At 42.1% G+C, this 18168-nt stretch overlaps 3 protein-coding genes across 4 annotated transcripts in view; 2 read left to right on the top strand and 1 right to left on the bottom strand.

The window, feature by feature from the left end:
* Nucleotides 1–37: 37 nt before the first annotated feature.
* On the bottom strand, nt 38–5817 carry LOC146367511 (transmembrane 6 superfamily member 2-like). The gene is made up of 10 exons (XM_084911488.1): nt 4966–5817; nt 4224–4327; nt 4030–4127; nt 3830–3933; nt 3674–3756; nt 3466–3590; nt 2404–2505; nt 2220–2312; nt 2009–2128; nt 38–1899 (listed from the first exon to the last, which is right to left on the bottom strand). Exons 1-10 carry the CDS (start codon nt 5055–5057, stop codon nt 1690–1692), a joined length of 1131 nt encoding a protein of 376 aa, XP_084767614.1. The 5' UTR covers nt 5058–5817; the 3' UTR covers nt 38–1689.
* A 4247-nt stretch (nt 5818–10064) lies between these two features.
* LOC146367512 (uncharacterized) lies at nt 10065–12220 on the top strand. 2 transcript variants are annotated; one of them, XM_084911491.1, is made up of 3 exons: nt 10065–10333; nt 10453–10704; nt 10814–12220. In XM_084911491.1, exons 2-3 carry the CDS (start codon nt 10512–10514, stop codon nt 11047–11049), a joined length of 429 nt encoding a protein of 142 aa, XP_084767617.1. In that variant the 5' UTR covers nt 10065–10333; nt 10453–10511; the 3' UTR covers nt 11050–12220. The 2 variants fall into 2 exon arrangements, with proteins under 2 accessions (XP_084767617.1, XP_084767618.1); XM_084911492.1 differs by having other exon boundaries at nt 10466–10704.
* A 1303-nt stretch (nt 12221–13523) lies between these two features.
* LOC146367513 (myomegalin) overlaps nt 13524–18168 on the top strand; it is a 53896-nt gene continuing 49251 nt past the window's right edge. Inside the window, exons 1-3 of the mRNA XM_084911480.1 lie at nt 13524–13834; nt 15104–15144; nt 15228–15295. Of these exons, the coding sequence (XP_084767606.1) occupies nt 13785–13834; nt 15104–15144; nt 15228–15295 (159 nt within the window). The 5' untranslated portion in view covers nt 13524–13784. The remainder of the gene's footprint in view (nt 13835–15103; nt 15145–15227; nt 15296–18168) is intronic.

The raw sequence follows: 18168 nt of genomic DNA on the forward strand, positions 1-18168 counted from the left end.
CTCAGGACTCGGCTTGTAAACTTTATATTGTTTGCCACTATATTTGGCTGATTTGCTGCGTTTCCCAAATATTTCTGCTTTGCAGTATCATCACTTACACTGGAATATCAGTTTCTTCCTATTACAGTACCAAGCTTTTTAAAAACGACCCACTGCTTTATTTACAGAGCCGGACGGTATGGCTGGTCATGACTCTACCCTAATGACTGAGAGTCAGTTGGTGGGTCCAACACTTTATACCACACTAAACTGTTTTTAATGGACACTCATGTTGCAATAAGATAAAGCCTAGAGGGTTAGGGTTGCGTTTATTTGCACTGTGTTTTCTAAAGTGTGTAAATGTGTTATAAAACACAAACTTAATCTGAGCCACAAATTGTGACAAAGACAAAAAAAAACAAAAAAACAAACTCAATGATCAAACTTCTTGTACTGCATCTTACATTCAGCTGTGTCCTGCATATCCTATTGTATGTACACAAAAAAGGGAAATGTTCTATTTACCAAGTCAAATGACACTTTAGCAGCCAAAACATGTTTTTTTTGCTTTTTGAGCCGTTTCCTGCGGTAATCTGTGTGGCCGCTGTGTCTGACAGCTCACCTAAATCCAGGGTTCACCTCTTATCAGTCTGATAACTTGAGCAGTGCAATAGGGCACAATGACATCACCAGCTGGAGAAAACACTGACAGCTGCGGAGACGTGACTGCTGAACCCGTAAACCACTTGGTTCAGGAAGAAGTGCGTTTAAGTTTAGAAGCTCAGACGTGATATGCGAGTCATAAATATTCTCAATATTTAGCGAAGGAAAAGGTTAATGAGAATGTAATTTAATCAAACACTGACATGCACAGCTAGCTGCGAGAAATCTGTGTCCCATTTTTATAATACAAAAATAGCCACAGTTCTCAAACTGTAGATAGAAAGAATGAGCGTGGTAATCATTTAAGTCGTTTATTAAGCAAAAACAAATTCCGTGTGCTTCCTTTCCCCGTTTCACATGACTGTAAACTGAATATTTAACTTGAAAATGACAGTCTGGACTTGGAGTGGACTGGAATAGCGATTAGTATCTGTCTGATTTCTTTATACGCTCCAGTCACATGAAGGCTAGACCACAACGTCGATCACCAGGTGGGTTTTTTCTTCTCCAAGCTGTCAGCTCAAGTGAGTCATCTCTCTTATCAGCAACTCTTAAGTTATTCAGCCTACAGAGGATTCAGCTGATATTCAACATTTAATATACAGTTAGTGTGGGGGGTGCTAAAAATCACAGGAGGGTGAAAGTTGCAATATTCAAGATCAAAAAAATGAATCTTCAAACTTTGTAGCTTTGGTTTAGATTTCTGTATAAAAAAAAAAAGGGACTGAATCATTCTCCGGTGCTGCTGCTGACCTGCATGGTTCAGGTTAGTTGAAGTTTTGTGACGATACAAACTGGGTGTCTGCATGAGTCACCTGAACGCTGTGCGATCTGATCACGGTCCTCACCTCCATCAACAGCCTCCTTATCAGGGTCCAGAAGTCCATACAGGAAGTGGTGGGTGAGGTGACTGATTTTTTTAACAGTTGACTCAGAGAGAGCAATGTTTTTAGATTTCCTCTGGGTTTTAGGGATGAAAAATGTGTGCATTTAATTCAGTTCGTGCCCCAGTAAGCATTCCTCACCAGTCCGTGGCTTGCGTGTGGTCTAGTTTTCCTTTTTCTTGCTGTTGGATTGTCCCGCAGGAACGGGTTTCATAAAATAAGCGGGGTTTGTGTGGCAGCGCAGGGCCAGCAGCGCCGGTGCAGCAGCGAGCAGCGCATTGAGAGCGATAACAGGCAACCGTTTGTCTGCTGGGACTCGGTACGTGAAGGGAGTGCGGGAATGCAGAGATGCTCCGATATGGCACCACTGGGTCTGGAGGGAACAGCGAGTGAGGGGGAGGGAAGTCAACATGAAGCTTTCCATTTTTCCTTTTGTTTAAACGAATATTAATCACAGCACAAGATGAGAAAACTACAATTACCTGAGCCATGGCGCCGGCAAAGAAGATGGTCCAGTCCAACATCCAGCTACATCCAGGTGTTTTCAGACCGTAGATGAAGACCGTTAGCAATGGCAGTGCGTAGAATAAGTACACCAGCATCTAAAGGAATTGTGCACCAAACAGTTAAACAATAAACTACATATTATATTAGAGTTAACTCAGTTTCTGAGTCTTCGGTCTCCAGACTCACCATAACCCTGGGAAAGCCAACTGGGTCTTTGAGGTACGGCTCATACTGATAGATGTAGGTGAAACAGGTGTCCAGAGAACAGTCCAGCACTACCTGCAGCACAACACGAAGAGAGTTAAGACTGGAGCGCGAACAGAAGCGCAAGTACCGACACGCAGAAAAGGTCTTGTGATGTTTCACTTACAAAGCCTCTAAACACGGAGAAGGCCATGGATCCCAGTAACAGCAGTGAGAGGAGCAGGTCAATGGGTCGAAACAGCAGACTTTTCTTCTGCTCTGCAGCGATCTGCTCGACACAGAAATGTTCACAGTTGATGTTGGTGCTGTTCATTTAACACCGTACAGGTTATTTTCACACGGGCACCAGAAAACTGAACGTGTCTGGAGATTACCCAGCGGAGCTGCCTGTGAGAAGACAAATGTCTAACACAGTCAAACTGGATATTAAAACAGCTCTCAAACTGCCTGCTCCCCAGTGGGAAGCCTGTGTGATGTCCCACTGAGCTCATGTGGGAATAAAGAATGTAACTGTGTGGAAAATTCACAGCAAGCAAGAGGGTGTTACGTACCCTCCAGCACCTCCTGAACTTAACAGAGTTTTTCCAAGTACTAAAGATGCATTTCAGGTGGAATAAATATTATTGTGGGTAGAAGTTAAAAAAGCCCACTGTGAAGAAATGTCCCCAAATGATTTTTCTGACACCATCTGGAGTTCATATGCAAAAACAACAATTTTCTTCTCCCAACTTACATACACACACTTTTTTAAAGTATAATTTAATGTCATTTGGATCCTTGGATCCTGTTCTATTCAAATTTAAATCAGTCCAACTGTCATTTATGTAGCAACAACACTCAGCTCAAGGTGCTTTATATTGTGAGGTAAAGACCCTAGAAACCCATGAACCATAACAGAGAGAAAACCCCAACAATCAGATGACCTCACACGGTCCACAAAGGTGCATATCAGGTTAACTGATGAGTCTCAGTTGGGTGTGACCATGAGTGGGAATAGTCCGTCTCTGTACTAGCCCTGTGTCCCGGTGTACCCTGCCTTTTGCCCTATGACAGCTGAGTTAGTCTCCAACCTTGAGCATGACTCCTAATTAGAAAGGTGGCTACAGAACTTTAAAGTTTAATGCACTACAATATGCACAGATATGTAAGCTGTAACCAGATTCTGGCTAGACTACTCTCGGAGTATATAGTGTATAATGAACACATCCTAAAAGCGAGAACTTTTTACCTTATCTGCTGTGATGATTTGCATCTCTCTGGGTCTGCTAAAGAGCAGCGAGGCTGCCCAGAAAGGTGCCAAAAAGAAGGGGATATTCCTCCAAAACGCTGGTCGAATGTTGGACCCATACTTGCCTGAAGAAATGAGAACTTCATCAATACATGTGGTCACAAACAACTGTGCCGATCTGACTAGACTGTGTTCGTGCTGCTCTCACCAATGACCACTCCTGGGATGTGAACGATCTGATGAGCGATGGAGGAGCCTGCCCACAGCAGGCCCAGGCTACGATACGACTTCCTGCACGACAGAAAGTCAGAGGTCTCACTAAAGCACAGACATGAGAGACTGTGACGGCAGCGGCAAAACCTACCCAGAGAACATGCGGTGGATGATAACGAGGAAGAGGATGAAGTGAACGATGCCCTCCCAGTAAGACATCATCAGTGCATAGGCAGTGGTTAGATGAGGCTCACCCTGAAGGGAAAGAAACATCCAAACTTTAACATTTAAACTTATGAAGTAAAAAAACAAACAAACTGATCAGTCTTGGAGAGAAAAGCGAGAGGTTACCATTTTTATGTAGAAGCCCATGAAGCCAGAGATGAACCCATCCTGCTCTAAAGCATTGGTCAGACCCACCAGGCAGGTGAAGGAAAACTCTGCGAACACTACAAACATACAGAGAAAGAAAGAGAAATAACAACCGTCCACCTGGACCACCTGGACTCATTTATATGAAAGCATGTGTGTTTGTGTGACTGTACCATAGAACAAAGGGTCCACTTTGGCCTTGTGCCGCACAGTGAGGAAGAGGAGGAGAAGCACAGACCCCAGGATGACGGCTCCCATCCCCAAGATAACCAGAGGTCTGAGGACGAGTTCAGACAACCAAGTTATTCTGGAGAACATTAACCAGTAAATCAGGATCGACGTAGATAATGAATTCTCTCTAAGCTGCTTTATTATAAAACGACAAGTCTTTGAATAAAACTTAAACTTCATTTTGTGCTTTATAAAGATTAACTTAAGATCAGTGACGATCGACGAGACTTTAAAATGATCTAATTTTGCGAAATATCGCAGCTTTCGCCACAAAAGGAGGACGTTTAGATAGAGGGTTCAAAAAGATTAACATTTCTGTTCCTTGATTATTTTCAAAGCTTTCTCGGCTCTTTAATTGCCAGTTTGTCTTTGGTGAAATTCAAAAGCTCGGAGCAGTGTGGGGATGTAACACTGATTAACGCTCATTATCGTGGGCGATATAGCCTTACACTCCGTTAATTTAGATTTAGGCCTACGTTTTAAGACTTTATAACGGATCTCTTAAGTTCACAGCATTAGATTTTCCAGCCTTGGTGAATCTTTTTTTTCTCCTCTGGGTAAACACGGCCTTTTCCCTTCAGGCTGTGGGCCGCTTCATAAGCCTATTAATATCGGCGGCTTTACCATGCCTCCACACAACAGGCCGAGATTAGATTGAAATGATCCGACTACACACACACTTACTCTTGAAGCGCTGGGATGTTGTTCATTGTGTATAAAACTCCAGGTGCCAGAAGAGAAAGGAGAAAAACGCTGATTTCCGGCGGTGGCCTCATTCTTGTAAACGTGTTGTTTGGCCTCTAAGGTGAACTTTAAAAATGTTCCACATAAAAAAGAAATCTGTCCCTCCTAAGCACGTTTCAGAGCTGTGCACCGAGTCATGTTAAAGCGGTGCCGCTGAACGCAAGAGATGATTTAAAGCAGCGTCACGTTGCCTTTTGATCTGTGATGAAACCTTCAGCTCCAATAAGCCTGCTGCTGTCCTGCAGGTGTCAAAGTTCACCTCGGGCAGGAGGCACCTCTAATGAGAGAACATTTAAAGGGAGAGTAATGCAAAGTTCAGATAACGGACGGCTGAATCGCCCATCATGCGCAAATATCGCTCTTTTCCTTCACGTTTTTCATTAAATTCTCTGATCTGTCATTAAATGCGTCTTTTAAAACATTCACTCAGTCTTTGTACAGACTGCCACCTGGTGGAGGATGATTCCCCATGTCAGTGTTTCCTCCACTTGAAGTCCTTTTAAGTTCAGTTTTCTGTCTTTTTGCTTTCTAATCATGCTGTTTGTAGATACCCTGCACCAGATGAGTCTGTACAATCCAGCTATTCAAGTCACGTGATGTCAGGGCAAGTGTGGTCTTTTGGGTCCGCTTGCCCATGGGGTTCGTTTAAGGAGCCATCTGTGCTGTTTGGTGTAAGATTAACTCCTCCATCTGATGTCTCCAGTCTCGATTAGATTGTGGATTAGATTTGATATCTTACAGAGAACATAAAGTTCAGAACAAAGATTATGTCTTTTAGGTCAGGTCACTGTTTAAAACTCACAATCAGTGTGACATTTTTACATAGCTTCTGTTTCTTTGTAAAGCACTGCCTCATAAAGCTCATTGTGAAGAATGCCTACACCTGCGTTACACAACACCATCTCATGGATGAACAAGGGTGGGTAAAGCAGGTCTACATCCAGCGCACCCTTATCTTCTGTAACAAAGCTGCTGAAGAGGATTATGCTGCTGTTGCCTCAGAAACTTAGTCACCAGTGGAAAGAGAGCACAGAGAGGGGTGGGGAGTCCACGCAGAGAGTAGAAACAGACAGGCAGGCGATACTACTGCTACAACCCTTCACACACACACACACACAGCACCAGCTTTTTTTTTCTTTCTTTTTTTTTTTAGGCTGACACAGATTTTTTCTAAAACCTGCCACCATGTGGCACCCTTTGATTATCGGCATCATGACAGTGAACACCTCTCTAACCGTCTTCTACTGGGCCTTCATCCTGGGCGATGCTTACTACAAGTGGCTGATGGAGCCAGAAGACAAGCCCAAGAAGGTGGTCACCCCAGCTTGAGGGAGCCAGTATGGATCTACCTGAATGAGTGACTGGATGTTATTTGCTTAGGAATACTCTGCTCAGCTAGTAGTGCTTACAGTGAATTTCTGCTTCTTTTTTTATGTATTGATTTTATTTTTTTTTTAACTGGAAAAGCCTTGGATTCCTGTTTTGAACTGAAAAAATAACCTAAAGCAATCTGCAAGTTGATGAGAAGAATCATTCTTACAGGTAAAGTGTCAATTTATCTTAATATTTATTTCGCATCATTTTATTGTGTTTTAGCTACATTTGTTGCTTGCAGTGTGAATCAACACACACACTTCACACACCATCCGCAGGCAACAGGTCCTTCAGGTGACACTAAATGAACCGTCTAAGCTTTCTGCTGACTCGGTGAAAAGGTTTTGGTGGTGACAGTGGCATGAGTCAAGCAAATCCTGTTAGGATTACTAAACTACTAAACACCACCTCTAAAGTGGCACAGTTGGTGTTACTTTCGTAACAGCTTCATCCTGAGACACATTCAGAAACCCTCGTCTCATCTCTCGTTTGCATCTCTCCTGAAAGCTTATTTTTTCACTCTTCCTCCTTTTCCTTTTTCTCTCTATTTTATTTTATTTTTTACATCTCTCCACAACATGTCGCACGTCTTCTACTGGGGTATGCACCCAGTCTCTTGGTTCATTCTTTTTGCCAATATAGCCGTAACGGTCATTGAATGGAAGTTTCTTGCCAGTCAGTTTTACAAACTTAACTGGAAAAAGGAAGAACAACAAGCCAATGCCTAAAATCCTGGCGGAAACCACATCCACATCCTGATGCTGCACTGAGAATATTTGTGAGGATAAAAATATCTCTCTCCATATATATATATATATGTATATATATATATATATATATATATATATATATATATATATATATATACCTGTTTACCTGCCCACATGTACAGAAAAACAAGATTGTGTAGCTTTAGGCTTGTTATCAAAGGGCAGCCACTATGTAACGCTAACCTTATGCTGTGTTTTTGTGGTTATTTCCAGAGCTGCTTCTGTACAGTTCACCCCAGAATTCAAAAACGAAAAACCAGAGGAATCGTCTCAAATCTTTGCTGCAGGCAAGTTCATTTTGTTTCCCTGTGACACTCCAATGCAGCGCTGTCTTCCATGTCATCTGTGCCATTTTCTCATCTTTTGTCATATGAATAGAGCTGCTCTCTGGCTCTTTATCATTTTTACAAGAGTCATTTATAAAGAAAAATACGTTAAGATGTGCACCTTTTCTACCTGCAATGATATCATGCTCTGTTAGGGAGCAAGAACTCATTCATGAAAGCATTGTTTCATGTTAGTGAATTGTGTGACATGTCACAAGTGCCAAATTGTGTATAAGATCATTTGAAAGTATCTATAAAGTGATGCCAGTCTGGACCTGAGTGAAAGTGGGTTCGCTGTAATATACATATCATATCTTTATGCAAGGGGGACCATAAGCCTCTTTGGCATATTACTGTCCACCTCTCCTCGCTCATATCTCTAATCCCCACAGATGGAAAGCTGATATTGCTCTATGACAGACTCAATCCTATTAACTCCGTCTGTCCTACATTCACTTCTCCTCTGTCTCGCTCTCCTGGACCGAAGACCCTCTGTGCAAAAGATGAGAAGGAGGAATTCTGGGATTCAAGTCTAGACCAAAGATTAGAAGAATTGGCACATGGGTAGTATCAGGCTTTACTTGTCAGCTGAACTACATTTCTGTAGAGCCATTTTGTGACAGGGAGCTGTCACTGCTGAGAAACAGTACTCTCAGTTTCAAACCATCCGCACATTTCCACCTGTCACTCATCCTTCCGACACCCAGAAGATGTTGAAAATGTTCTAATGCTTAGTTTGTTTCCCTCCTCCGCCTCCTCTTCCTCCTCCTCCTCCTCCTCCTCCCTGGTGCACCTGTATCACCTGTTCTCCAAACATTCACATTGCAGGAGTGAAGGAGCGCAGATCTGCAACAAGACAATAAATTTGTCATCACCCAAAGAAACAGCCCCGAAGCTTCAACGCTTTCTGTGAGCTGACAAAACCATAAAAAGAGTTTCAAAAACCGGCCAAGACAAAACATGAACCGGCAACCAAATGTGTCCCTGAACGCCTCAGGAGGAGCTCTGCTTTCAAATTTCACACAGTCTGCGTTTGAGCTCCGGCAACTCCTCCAGCTGTCTAGAAGGAAGGAGGTGGAGGAGGAGGTGTATTTTGTGGACTACATCCCCCCTGCGAGAGATGCTATAACTCTCCCACCCAATGTAGTCTATGTAATAGTTGGGGTGGTGGTGATCATAGTGGCCACCTACGCCATAGTGGGACACCTCATTGATGACCTGTTGCATGACCTGGCAGGTAACCCCAGGTGGACACATCCTGAACTGATGCCACCGTGTCCACTCTGGCATCTGTGTTTGTGGTGTCCTTTCTGTCCCTGAGCTCTCGTGAATCAACATTTGATCTTTTCCTTGTTTTGATGACAGTTTCCTTCATGTTCACCCTCTGGTTTGTGGATAGGATAACCTTCCCAGTGGTGTCTGTTATTCTTTTAAGGTGAATGTCAACAGCTGATCAAATGGCTGCTAAAAAAAAGCCATCTTAAGGGGGCGGTCAATGTTCAATTTGTGCAATTCCACAAAGTTCCTGCTTTGGCTATTTAATAACCCCCCAAAAGAAACAGCAGCCTCTATGCTGCAGTTTGTCATGCATGACATGACAACTGAAGTGAATCTAAACCCGGTGCAATGCCCCTTTAAAAGATACACAGAGAAGACATAAAAATAAATCATTTTAATTCATTTCCAACATGTTTCCTCTTACAGACTGGATATTTGGCCCCAAACCAGTGGAGGATGATTCAGAGGGAGGGGATGCAGAAATAGAGGAAGAGAGGCGACTCAGCGTTTCCAGCAAGCTGGTGGAGAAAGATGAGATCAGAATGGAGGAAGAAAAAGAAGGCCAGCTGCCTGGTTTCTACCAGGGAGGCGCAGGCCGCTGTCGTCCATCCACCCCTCCGCTGAGAAGCGCCATTGCTTCGTCATACCCAGGAGAAAAAAGGATTTCCACACATAGTGTGACCTTCGCCTGCCCTGTGGCCCCTTACGTCACTTCCCTTTGAGTCTTTTCATCGCAGCAGTTTTTATTATGTCTTAATCACAGTGCAGTGATCAGTGATGTCCTCGCTGTAGTGATGCAGAGGCTGAGGCACTTTTGTTTTATGCTGGTGTTATAGTTAACGCGCAAAAAATGTACAAGAAAATGTTGTTAGTAAGCACGATCCATACTGTCAGTCTGTTTCTACTGCACCATGCTGAAATTCGTTGTCCAGTTGCTCGTGGTAAAAACTGTAAACAAATTAAGTTTCAAGTAAAAATATCAGTTATGTTAATAATTTACATCTAAAAATGTTCATTGGAAACACACTGTGTCCAGTTCGTCCAGAAGGCTAGACAGAAAGTGTTGTGAAATTGCAAAATCAAAAAGACCTGTCATGTTACATGTGCTTGTAATGTGTTTCTGAAGAAAACGTACATCACTTCTCCTGGTGTTGGACTAAGCTTCTCCCCAATAAACAACTCGATAATACACGCTCGTTCCTCCTGTCTTGTCTGCTTTCATTAATCCATCTTACCTTCTCCTAATACCTGCTTGTGTCCAAGGTGATGACCTTGTTTATAAATGCAGAGGATTATTGCACTTGAGCATATTAAATACAGCTCAGTGATGTAAGATAGATAGATAGATAGATAGATAGATAGATAGATAGATAGATAGATAGATAGATTTCTACAGAGAGACAAACAGGAAGTTTGTTCACATGAGATACAGCTTTGCATTTATTTTAAATCTTACTTTAGCAGTCATTAGTCATAAGGCTGAACAGCTGTGAATTAGAGGATCTTCACAGCTTCCTTGATTCATGCAAAGAGTTTCATTCACGATTTCCTGAATTTTGAGTAAGTTTGCTGTTGTTACAATGCTGACATTGGAGAATGTGATATTTCCTCCTGATCTCTTTGTATTTTGCACAGAACGTTCTGTGCGATTAAATCTTTGTGCCGGCTTCTTAATACAGTGATGACCCACAGATATTAACTGGACTCGCAGGCTGACACCAGAGGCAGCCAGACTGCAATGGACAGCTTAAACGTTCGTCACAAAGAGGAAGATGGCACAGTGTTATTTGAGTCATATATCCCTCCTTCTCGGGATGCTATCCACCTGCCCACCTACGTCCTCTACTTGCTCATAGCCGTCTTCATCGTGTTTTCGGTTCTCTACGCCATCACGGGCCACCTCATCAAAGACCTCATCCATGACTGTGCAGGTTTGTTACTGTACCGCTAGCTTTTTAAAGACCAGAATAATCAAACCACAAGCTGCTGGCAACGCTTCTCTCTGATATCTGTCTCCTACCCTCTCTTTCTGTACTCAAGACTGGCTGTTTGGGGAGCAGCCTGCAGAAGTGGTGGTGAACTACTGTGAGGCCAAGGATAAGTTCATGGCAGACTGGTCCCCACAAACCAGCCCTGAAGTAGAGGCAATGGCCCGGGAAGAGGAGAACAAGGTGATTGACAGAGACTTTATGAAATCCCCTGCCATCTGGATCATCTCTACAGAACCACGAGGGGCAAAAACAGGACCCCGCGTGGTCTTTGGGAAAAGGACTTGAACCCATCAGAGACTTGCTGTCGTTACAGACCTTCTGTATGTGATGTGAATGTATAAATATCTAGATGGATGATGAAGGTAAAGAACCATTTCTGTGTGAGGCTCAAAATAGATTATTAGATTTAATTTCAATATTATGCAAAATAAGATTAAAAGGTAAGATTAAAGATTTTAGTATAAGCCTTTGTGTGGATTTTTTTTTAAATATAAATGTTTTGTGGAACATGTGCATGTAGCACTGATCTATCATGTGGAGTAGTAAACAAGTATCTTGTGAAAATAGTAGTTCTGAAAAGTCAAGCCATGAAAGTAATGGTACAATTACACTCTTCTCAATAATAATGATGATTTTTCTGTTAACAATAATTATCATTATTATTATTTTTAGGTAGCCTCAGTTGGTCTGTGCTGAATTTATTTATTGATTATTTATGTTTGTGTTTATATTCAGCTTTTTCACGTTTGGATAAGGTGTAACTTTGTAACTACTGTATAGAAATGTACACCGCGCAAAAAGGACAAGGCAGCTAATTTGGCAGCAGACATTTATAAACAGAATATAATGCTGCACAGTAAACAGGACCACCCCACTTGCATTTGAGATGCAATGGTAAGCGAGGAAAGCACCTCCTGTGGTCAGATGCATGGCACTGCACGCTGAGACAGTGACGTGGTCTAATGTTATTCCAAACCTGCAGTTTTTCATTAAGTTTCTTCATTTAAATGTGAATGTAACTGCCTCTCTTTTTGTGTATAATGGCTGAAGGCTTCAGCGGTCCTATAAGGACATCTAGTGTCTGCTGTAGTCATTGCAGCTGAATATTATTTCAAACTGGAAAACCTCTGGAAATAAGGTAACTCATTTAAAAAAAAAGAGAAAATATGAAGATGATCTTCAGAATCTTCGATTTCAACAATTAATATTTTATATCTTAAAAAGGTGGTAGGTAGTTGCACTTTATTCTACATTTCTCCTTTACTTTCATGTATTTATTTATTTGAGAAAGCTCTAAACTCACTCCACACGCTTTAGAGTTTTCAGACCTTTTCACAAACGTATTCTACATTTCATAGACTATTTAATTTCTCATAAGTCTAAAGATCAGTCGTAGATTTCAATGCAAAATCAATCAGTAAATAAATAAATAAAAGCTTTTCCCGTTGTCTGTAAACTCTCTTTGTTCCTCTTTTATGAGACTCTCGGTTCCCTGCTATAGGGATCAATGATCAATTTGAAGCTTGGCTGCACTGCTGTAGGTCACAACCAGTTTTAATGTGTCAGTGCACACAAAGCTCCACCGAGCACTAAAGAAGCCCAACCTCAGTCCAGGAGAGGGCGCTGTGGTAGAAACAGCTCTTTAAACTGCGTGCTGCCACGTGGAACTTGATGGCTGATAGAGGTGGGGTGTTCTTCTAAGTGACATGGAAAGAGGCTCCTGATGAGGCAGTAAACATTAAACATCTTTACTCTCATTTTTGTTCCCCTATCAGCTGAAATTAGAGAGCATTTGTCCTTCAGCCTGGAGCTGTCTCCATCTCTTTCTGTCCTGATCATTTTTGAGAGCAAATTAGCTCCACATTAGTTGACTCCTAACAAGATTACCAAAGCTACATCCGCTCCTCACATCCACTCGCAAACAACGCCACAATCTCATTAACTCTGTCCCCCCCTAATCCCTTAACCCTTTCAGAACGTCCCTCCACCACCATTCTCCTTAAACAGATAAAAGTGTGGCCAGTCTCTGCAGCTGTGTGGAACACGCAAAGTCTAAATTTGCTTTGTCACTCAGGTTGAATTAAAAAAACAAAACAAAACAAAACCCCAACAATCTTATAATAAGCCGTAAAAACAGAGCTATAATCAGTCCCAGCAGACTTGAAAGCATCCTGAAATCACTTTACTGAAAATAACTGAGTCACTGTGATGAGATTATTGGTTCTGGGATTAATATAATCTGAAGGTTACAGTATGGTTAGTCTATAATTTAGGATTCTGATCTGGAAAGCATTTGAATCTCCAACATTTATTTCATGCGTTCCTGGAAAATACATTTGAGATGGAAAAGGCCTGCGCTATTAAATCTGATATATTACATCAGATAAGTGAGTGAAAGTAAACTCGCTTCCAGTTTATCAGTAATAAGAAATCATATCCATCACTTACTGTTCCAAAACGACATCACATCAGAACCAAAAAAGCTGTTTTATTGCTATTTATAATTTCAAATATCTACTGTTTTCACCATTGTTCTCCAGAGTCTATTATTCGTATGACTGCATGACAAAGAGCAGGGCTATAGCATAATTAATATTTAACACAACTACTGAGCAACAGTTTTGCTTTGAAAACAGGGAAACCTGCAATTTCCAATTAAATCAGTAATGTAGGCTACAGGCAACCCAACCCTGTGGTGTCTATATCTTTAAAAGAGTGGGTATATTCCTGCCCCCAGCTGCTCTCCTGGAGGGCTGAATCAACATTAGTGGCACTCTCTTGTGTGGGCTCGTAGCATCCTTTGCTTTTCATTTTCAGGGCGCGCATCCTCTCTCTCTCACACACACGCACACACACCCCCTCCAAACCTGAGCGGTGCGCGATGCCTCGGCCGCTGCGGATAGCGTGCTCCTGTGTGGATGTGGCTCATGTACTCCAAACAAAAATGAGTGATGTACGGCTGATTTGAACGCAGCGATGCTTTCCGGCATGGATGCCCGTTAAATGACGGAATAGCCTTTATGGAGTGGAGCTCATCGTCGCCGGAGCAAGTCTGGGGAGAGTCAGAGAGGTGAGGTGGCTGATTGTGTGCGGGGGGACACCGCAGCGGAAGACGGATGCTTATTTGGCATTTTTTAACAAAAACACGACTCCGGCGATACAAACCGCGGTTTCAATCAGAGCACTGACTGCTGCTACAGTCAGGCCATTTCAGTTATTTTCTCTCACTTGATGTTCACCCATCATCCATCCTGGATAAAAGGCCGTTTTTCTCTCCTCACAGGGCTACTCTATCACACACAGTAGCCGCGGATCGGAGAATAAAGCTATCGGGGGTGATGCAAATGTCTCTCTGTGATTACGCATGTGTGCATTTATCCTTACACGAGCTACATTTGTAAAAGGGTTTCTGATGGAAGATGCCATTAAAGACGCGGTGGTTCTGACCTACTTTGCAGGAATAAACATAAACTGCATGCACCAACTAGGCTGCTTAAAGGGCTCATCGGTGCAGGTGGGCAGTAGGGCCCTGGAGGCGCTCAATGCAGCTGTCCTAGAAGTGATAACTAAGGCTGAATTCCTTCATGTACGCCCACCAAGTGCTTAAGAGACGAAAGCTTGACTTTCATTAATAAGGGATGGTTTTTGATAACCACTCATCACATAGCTCAAATTCTCCATGGTGACCACACCATCTGACCTATATCTGCATTAAGGGAACAGTTGTGTAAGACAGTTGTGATTTGGATGTGCTGTTTACCAAAATACTACAGCATGTATACCATTTGTCCACCTGGTGAACTTTTAAAACCCTTTGGCATGCATACAGCTGTCTTTACATTTACTGACCCAGCAGCTGTCAGGGGCATTCCCCATGAAGTGGGGGAGCACTGATGGGGCAGTAGCAGTTGGCCTAATGTTGGGCATATTTGTCTGTATACTGTTTGGGTGTTGACCCAGACTGTCTGCATCTTACTGCCGTTATTTCTAACCTGATTAGGGGTGACTGTAAAGGCAAACACCCCCTCCGTTAGTTGGTAGTGAAGCTCAGTTGAACTTTGACCCCGTGGCTCCTCTCTTATCTCTTCTCTCCCCTGCTGAGACTCCAATACAGAGGTGCAAATGACATCATGCTGTTATACTGAAAGGGCTTTTAGTGGCTTTTAAATTTCAGGAAGAGCTCTTTGTTTTTAAGGGCACGTAGTAACACGGAGAGACCATTACTTGGCTGTTTTGTGTTGGAATGGATCTACTTGTGCAGGTTTTCACTCACTCTTGTCTTGTCTGTTTATGTTCATTCAGTGCTGACTTCGCTTTTTTTTTGCCATTTCTTTCACAGTACTCAAGATCCTTCATCTAAGATCACAGGTCACATGACAGGTGTGTATCCCCCCCTCCTACACATAACTTAATATTTCCATGAGTTTTCAGTGTTTTTGAACGCACCTTTTCCTCTTGTTTAGATTTGTGCAGTGATGAAACAGACAACTCTCCCCCTCTCCAGCTTCACACGCTCAAGCAGTTCGAACAGGTAAGAGCTTTTATTTTTAGATATCATGGAGTTTGATGTGAGGGACACTTCTTCATCCCCATGATGCTGCATTTGAATGAATTATGTGCCAGATGAATACATGCTTCATGCTGCCATCTAGTGGCTTCATGGACTCACAGAAAAAAAAAAAGATAAAGTCAGAGATCAGTATTGAGGAAATAAGGCTAGTCTAACCCAGGAATTCACGCACATACTCCAACCATCTGGAGAGCATGTTTTAAAAATACCGTACTGAAAAGGAGAGCACCTGCGAGTGGAGAAATGTGGATGGAAAACACCCAGAACTCTCCTGGTATTTTAAAAATCTGCCTCTGGCTACTGCATGGCCCACTTTAGGTTTCCAGTGTCTGCTGCACTATTGCTGGGCATTGTAGCAGTCACATTAGAAGAGAGTATATTAAGTATTCCTTTTAATGTCTGGCAGGGTGCTGTTCAGAGCACTCAGAATATCACTGACACAAACTCCAAGCCAAAGTCATAATTAGCATTTTAATGTTTTCTGCAGTTTAAAAAAAAGTCATTACAAATAAAATGTTATTTGCAAATGAATGTTCCCTTGCCTACACAGTTAGGTCCATAAACTGCATTTTTTGTACTTTTCCCTCTGTACTGACATGGATAAGCAGAAGAAAATAGATATGGATTGTTTTTAATACTTGGATGCAGTCAATGACTGTCTGAAGTCTAAAACCCATGGACATCACCATATGTTGTATTTCTTCCCTGGAGATGCTCTGCTGGATGTTTACCGCTGCCATTGTCAGTTGCTTGCTTGCTTGTGGGTCTTTCTGCCTTCGGCTTGTACTGAATAGCCATAAAAGCATGCTCTGTACAGTTGAGATCAGGTCACTGGCTTATCCATTGATGAATATCCCATTTCTGTGCCTTGAGAATCTGTGTCGCTTTGGGTCATTACCCTTTTGAACTATGAAGCACTGTTTGATCAGTGTTGCAGCATTTGTCTAAATCTGAGCAGAGAGTAAGAATATACAGGCTGATGATTTGGTCACTCCTAATGTTTTTTCACGGTTTCTCTGAGAGGCTTATTTTGGTGTTTAGTCTGATCTGATGTCCTTTAGGGGCTCATATTTAAAATGACAGTGAAAAGCTATAAAATACAAATTCAGCACTGAATCAATTTCAGATATTAAGTTCGATTCATTTGTCATGAAATAACAAGGGAAGTGGCCATGAAACTGCTTGTGAGTCAAGTGTCCAATTAGTTTTGAGCCTCCGAAAATGGGCAGTTGTGTATAAAAATGGTAGCATTTCCTAAAGAGTTGTTACATACTCATTTAAAATTGATTTAAAAAGCGCTGTGGTGGGGTACAGAGGCAAAACTACAAAACATGTTTCTTTTCCAACAATTTATGGCCCTAATTGTACATGTAGAACTCATTTATTTTTGCTATAATGCTATAATATTCATATGTGATTTCCCGATGCATTACTAAAGTGAAAACTGATAATAAAGAGGGGATGAATTGCAGTATATGTTTTTCTGTCACCTTACACAAGCACAGAAAAATCGCACCCTTTTTAATGAGATAGATGGACAGTTTTGCCATGCTTACGTTTCTACAGGGATTTCATTAAAAAAAACAAAACAAACAACAACAACAACAACCTGAAACTAAAAAACCCATCCAGGCCACATTACTGTCAGAACTGTTGAAGCTCAACATCAATTAAATTTAACCTGTTTAGTAGGTTAAAAGATCTCAAAAAGCAGCAAATCACCCCACGATCTAAGAAAACAGCTGAGAAGCAACGTCACTGACATCTATTGGTGTGGAAAGGGTTACAAAACCATTTCTAAAGCTTTGGGACTCCGTTGAACTACGGTGAGAGATATTGTCCACAAATAGAGAAAACATGGCCGACCACCTTCCCAGGAATAGTCGGCCTACAAAAATTAATTCAATTCAATTCAATTCAATTTTATTTATATAGTGCCAAATCACAACAAAAGTCGCCTCAAGGCGCTTCATAGATACAGAGAAAAACCCAACAATCATATGACCCCCTATGAGCAAGCACTTTGGCGACAGTGGGAAGGAAAAACTCCCTTTTAACAGGAAGAAACCTCCGGCAGAACCAGGCTCAGGGAGGGGCGGCCATTTGCTGCGACCGGTTGGGGTGAGAGAAGGAAGACAGGATAAAAGACATGCTGTGGAAGAGAGACAGAGGTTAATAACAGATATGATTCAATGCAGAGAGGTCTATTAATACATAGTGAGTGAGAAAGGTGACTGGAAAGGAAAAACTCAATGCATCATGGGAATCCCCCGGCAGCCTACGTCTATTGCAGCATAACTAAGGGAGGATTCAGGGTCACCTGGTCCAGCCCTAACTATATGCTTTAGCAAAAAGGAAAGTTTTAAGCCTAATCTTAAAAGTAGAGATAGTTTCTGTCTCCCGAATCCAAACTGGAAGCTGGTTCCACAGAAGAGGGGCCTGAAAACTGAAGGCTCTGCCTCCCATTCTACTTTTAAATACTCTAGGAACAACAAGTAGGCCTGCAGAGCGAGAGCAAAGTGCTCTAATAGGGTGATATGGTACTACAAGGTCATTAAGATAAGATGGGGCCTGATTATTTAAGACCTTGTATGTGAGGAGCAGGATTTTGAATTCAATTCTGGACTTAACAGGAAGCCAATGAAGGGAAGCCAAAACAGGAGAAATATGCTCTCTCCTTCTAGTCCCTGTCAGTACTCTTGCTGCAGCATTTTGGATTAGCTGAAGGCTTTTCAGTGAGTTTTTTGGACATCCTGATAATAATGAATTACAGTCGTCCAGCCTGGAAGTAATAAATGCATGAACTAGTTTTTCAGCGTCACTCTGAGACAGGA

The sequence above is a fragment of the Perissodus microlepis genome, chromosome 18 (genome assembly GCF_051167445.1).
Source record: "Perissodus microlepis isolate ML-2025 ecotype Zambia chromosome 18, ASM5116744v1, whole genome shotgun sequence".
NCBI lineage: Eukaryota > Metazoa > Chordata > Actinopteri > Cichliformes > Cichlidae > Perissodus > Perissodus microlepis.

Bases quoted from the DNA above. Each gene is read 5' to 3' on its own strand.
- LOC146367511 (XM_084911488.1), bottom strand. From the start codon at position 5,057: ATGAGGCCACCGCCGGAAATCAGCGTTTTTCTCCTTTCTCTTCTGGCA. The intron at 3,934-4,029 runs GTAACCTCTCGC...CTTTCCCTTCAG, and splicing joins TGGGCTTCTACATAAAAATG to GGTGAGCCTCATCTAACCAC. The intron at 3,591-3,673 runs GTGAGAGCAGCA...TCATTTCTTCAG, and splicing joins CATCCCAGGAGTGGTCATTG to GCAAGTATGGGTCCAACATT.
- LOC146367512 (XM_084911491.1), top strand. From the start codon at position 10,512: ATGGACAGCTTAAACGTTCGTCACAAAGAGGAAGATGGCACAGTGTTA. The intron at 10,705-10,813 runs GTTTGTTACTGT...TCTGTACTCAAG, and splicing joins CCTCATCCATGACTGTGCAG to ACTGGCTGTTTGGGGAGCAG.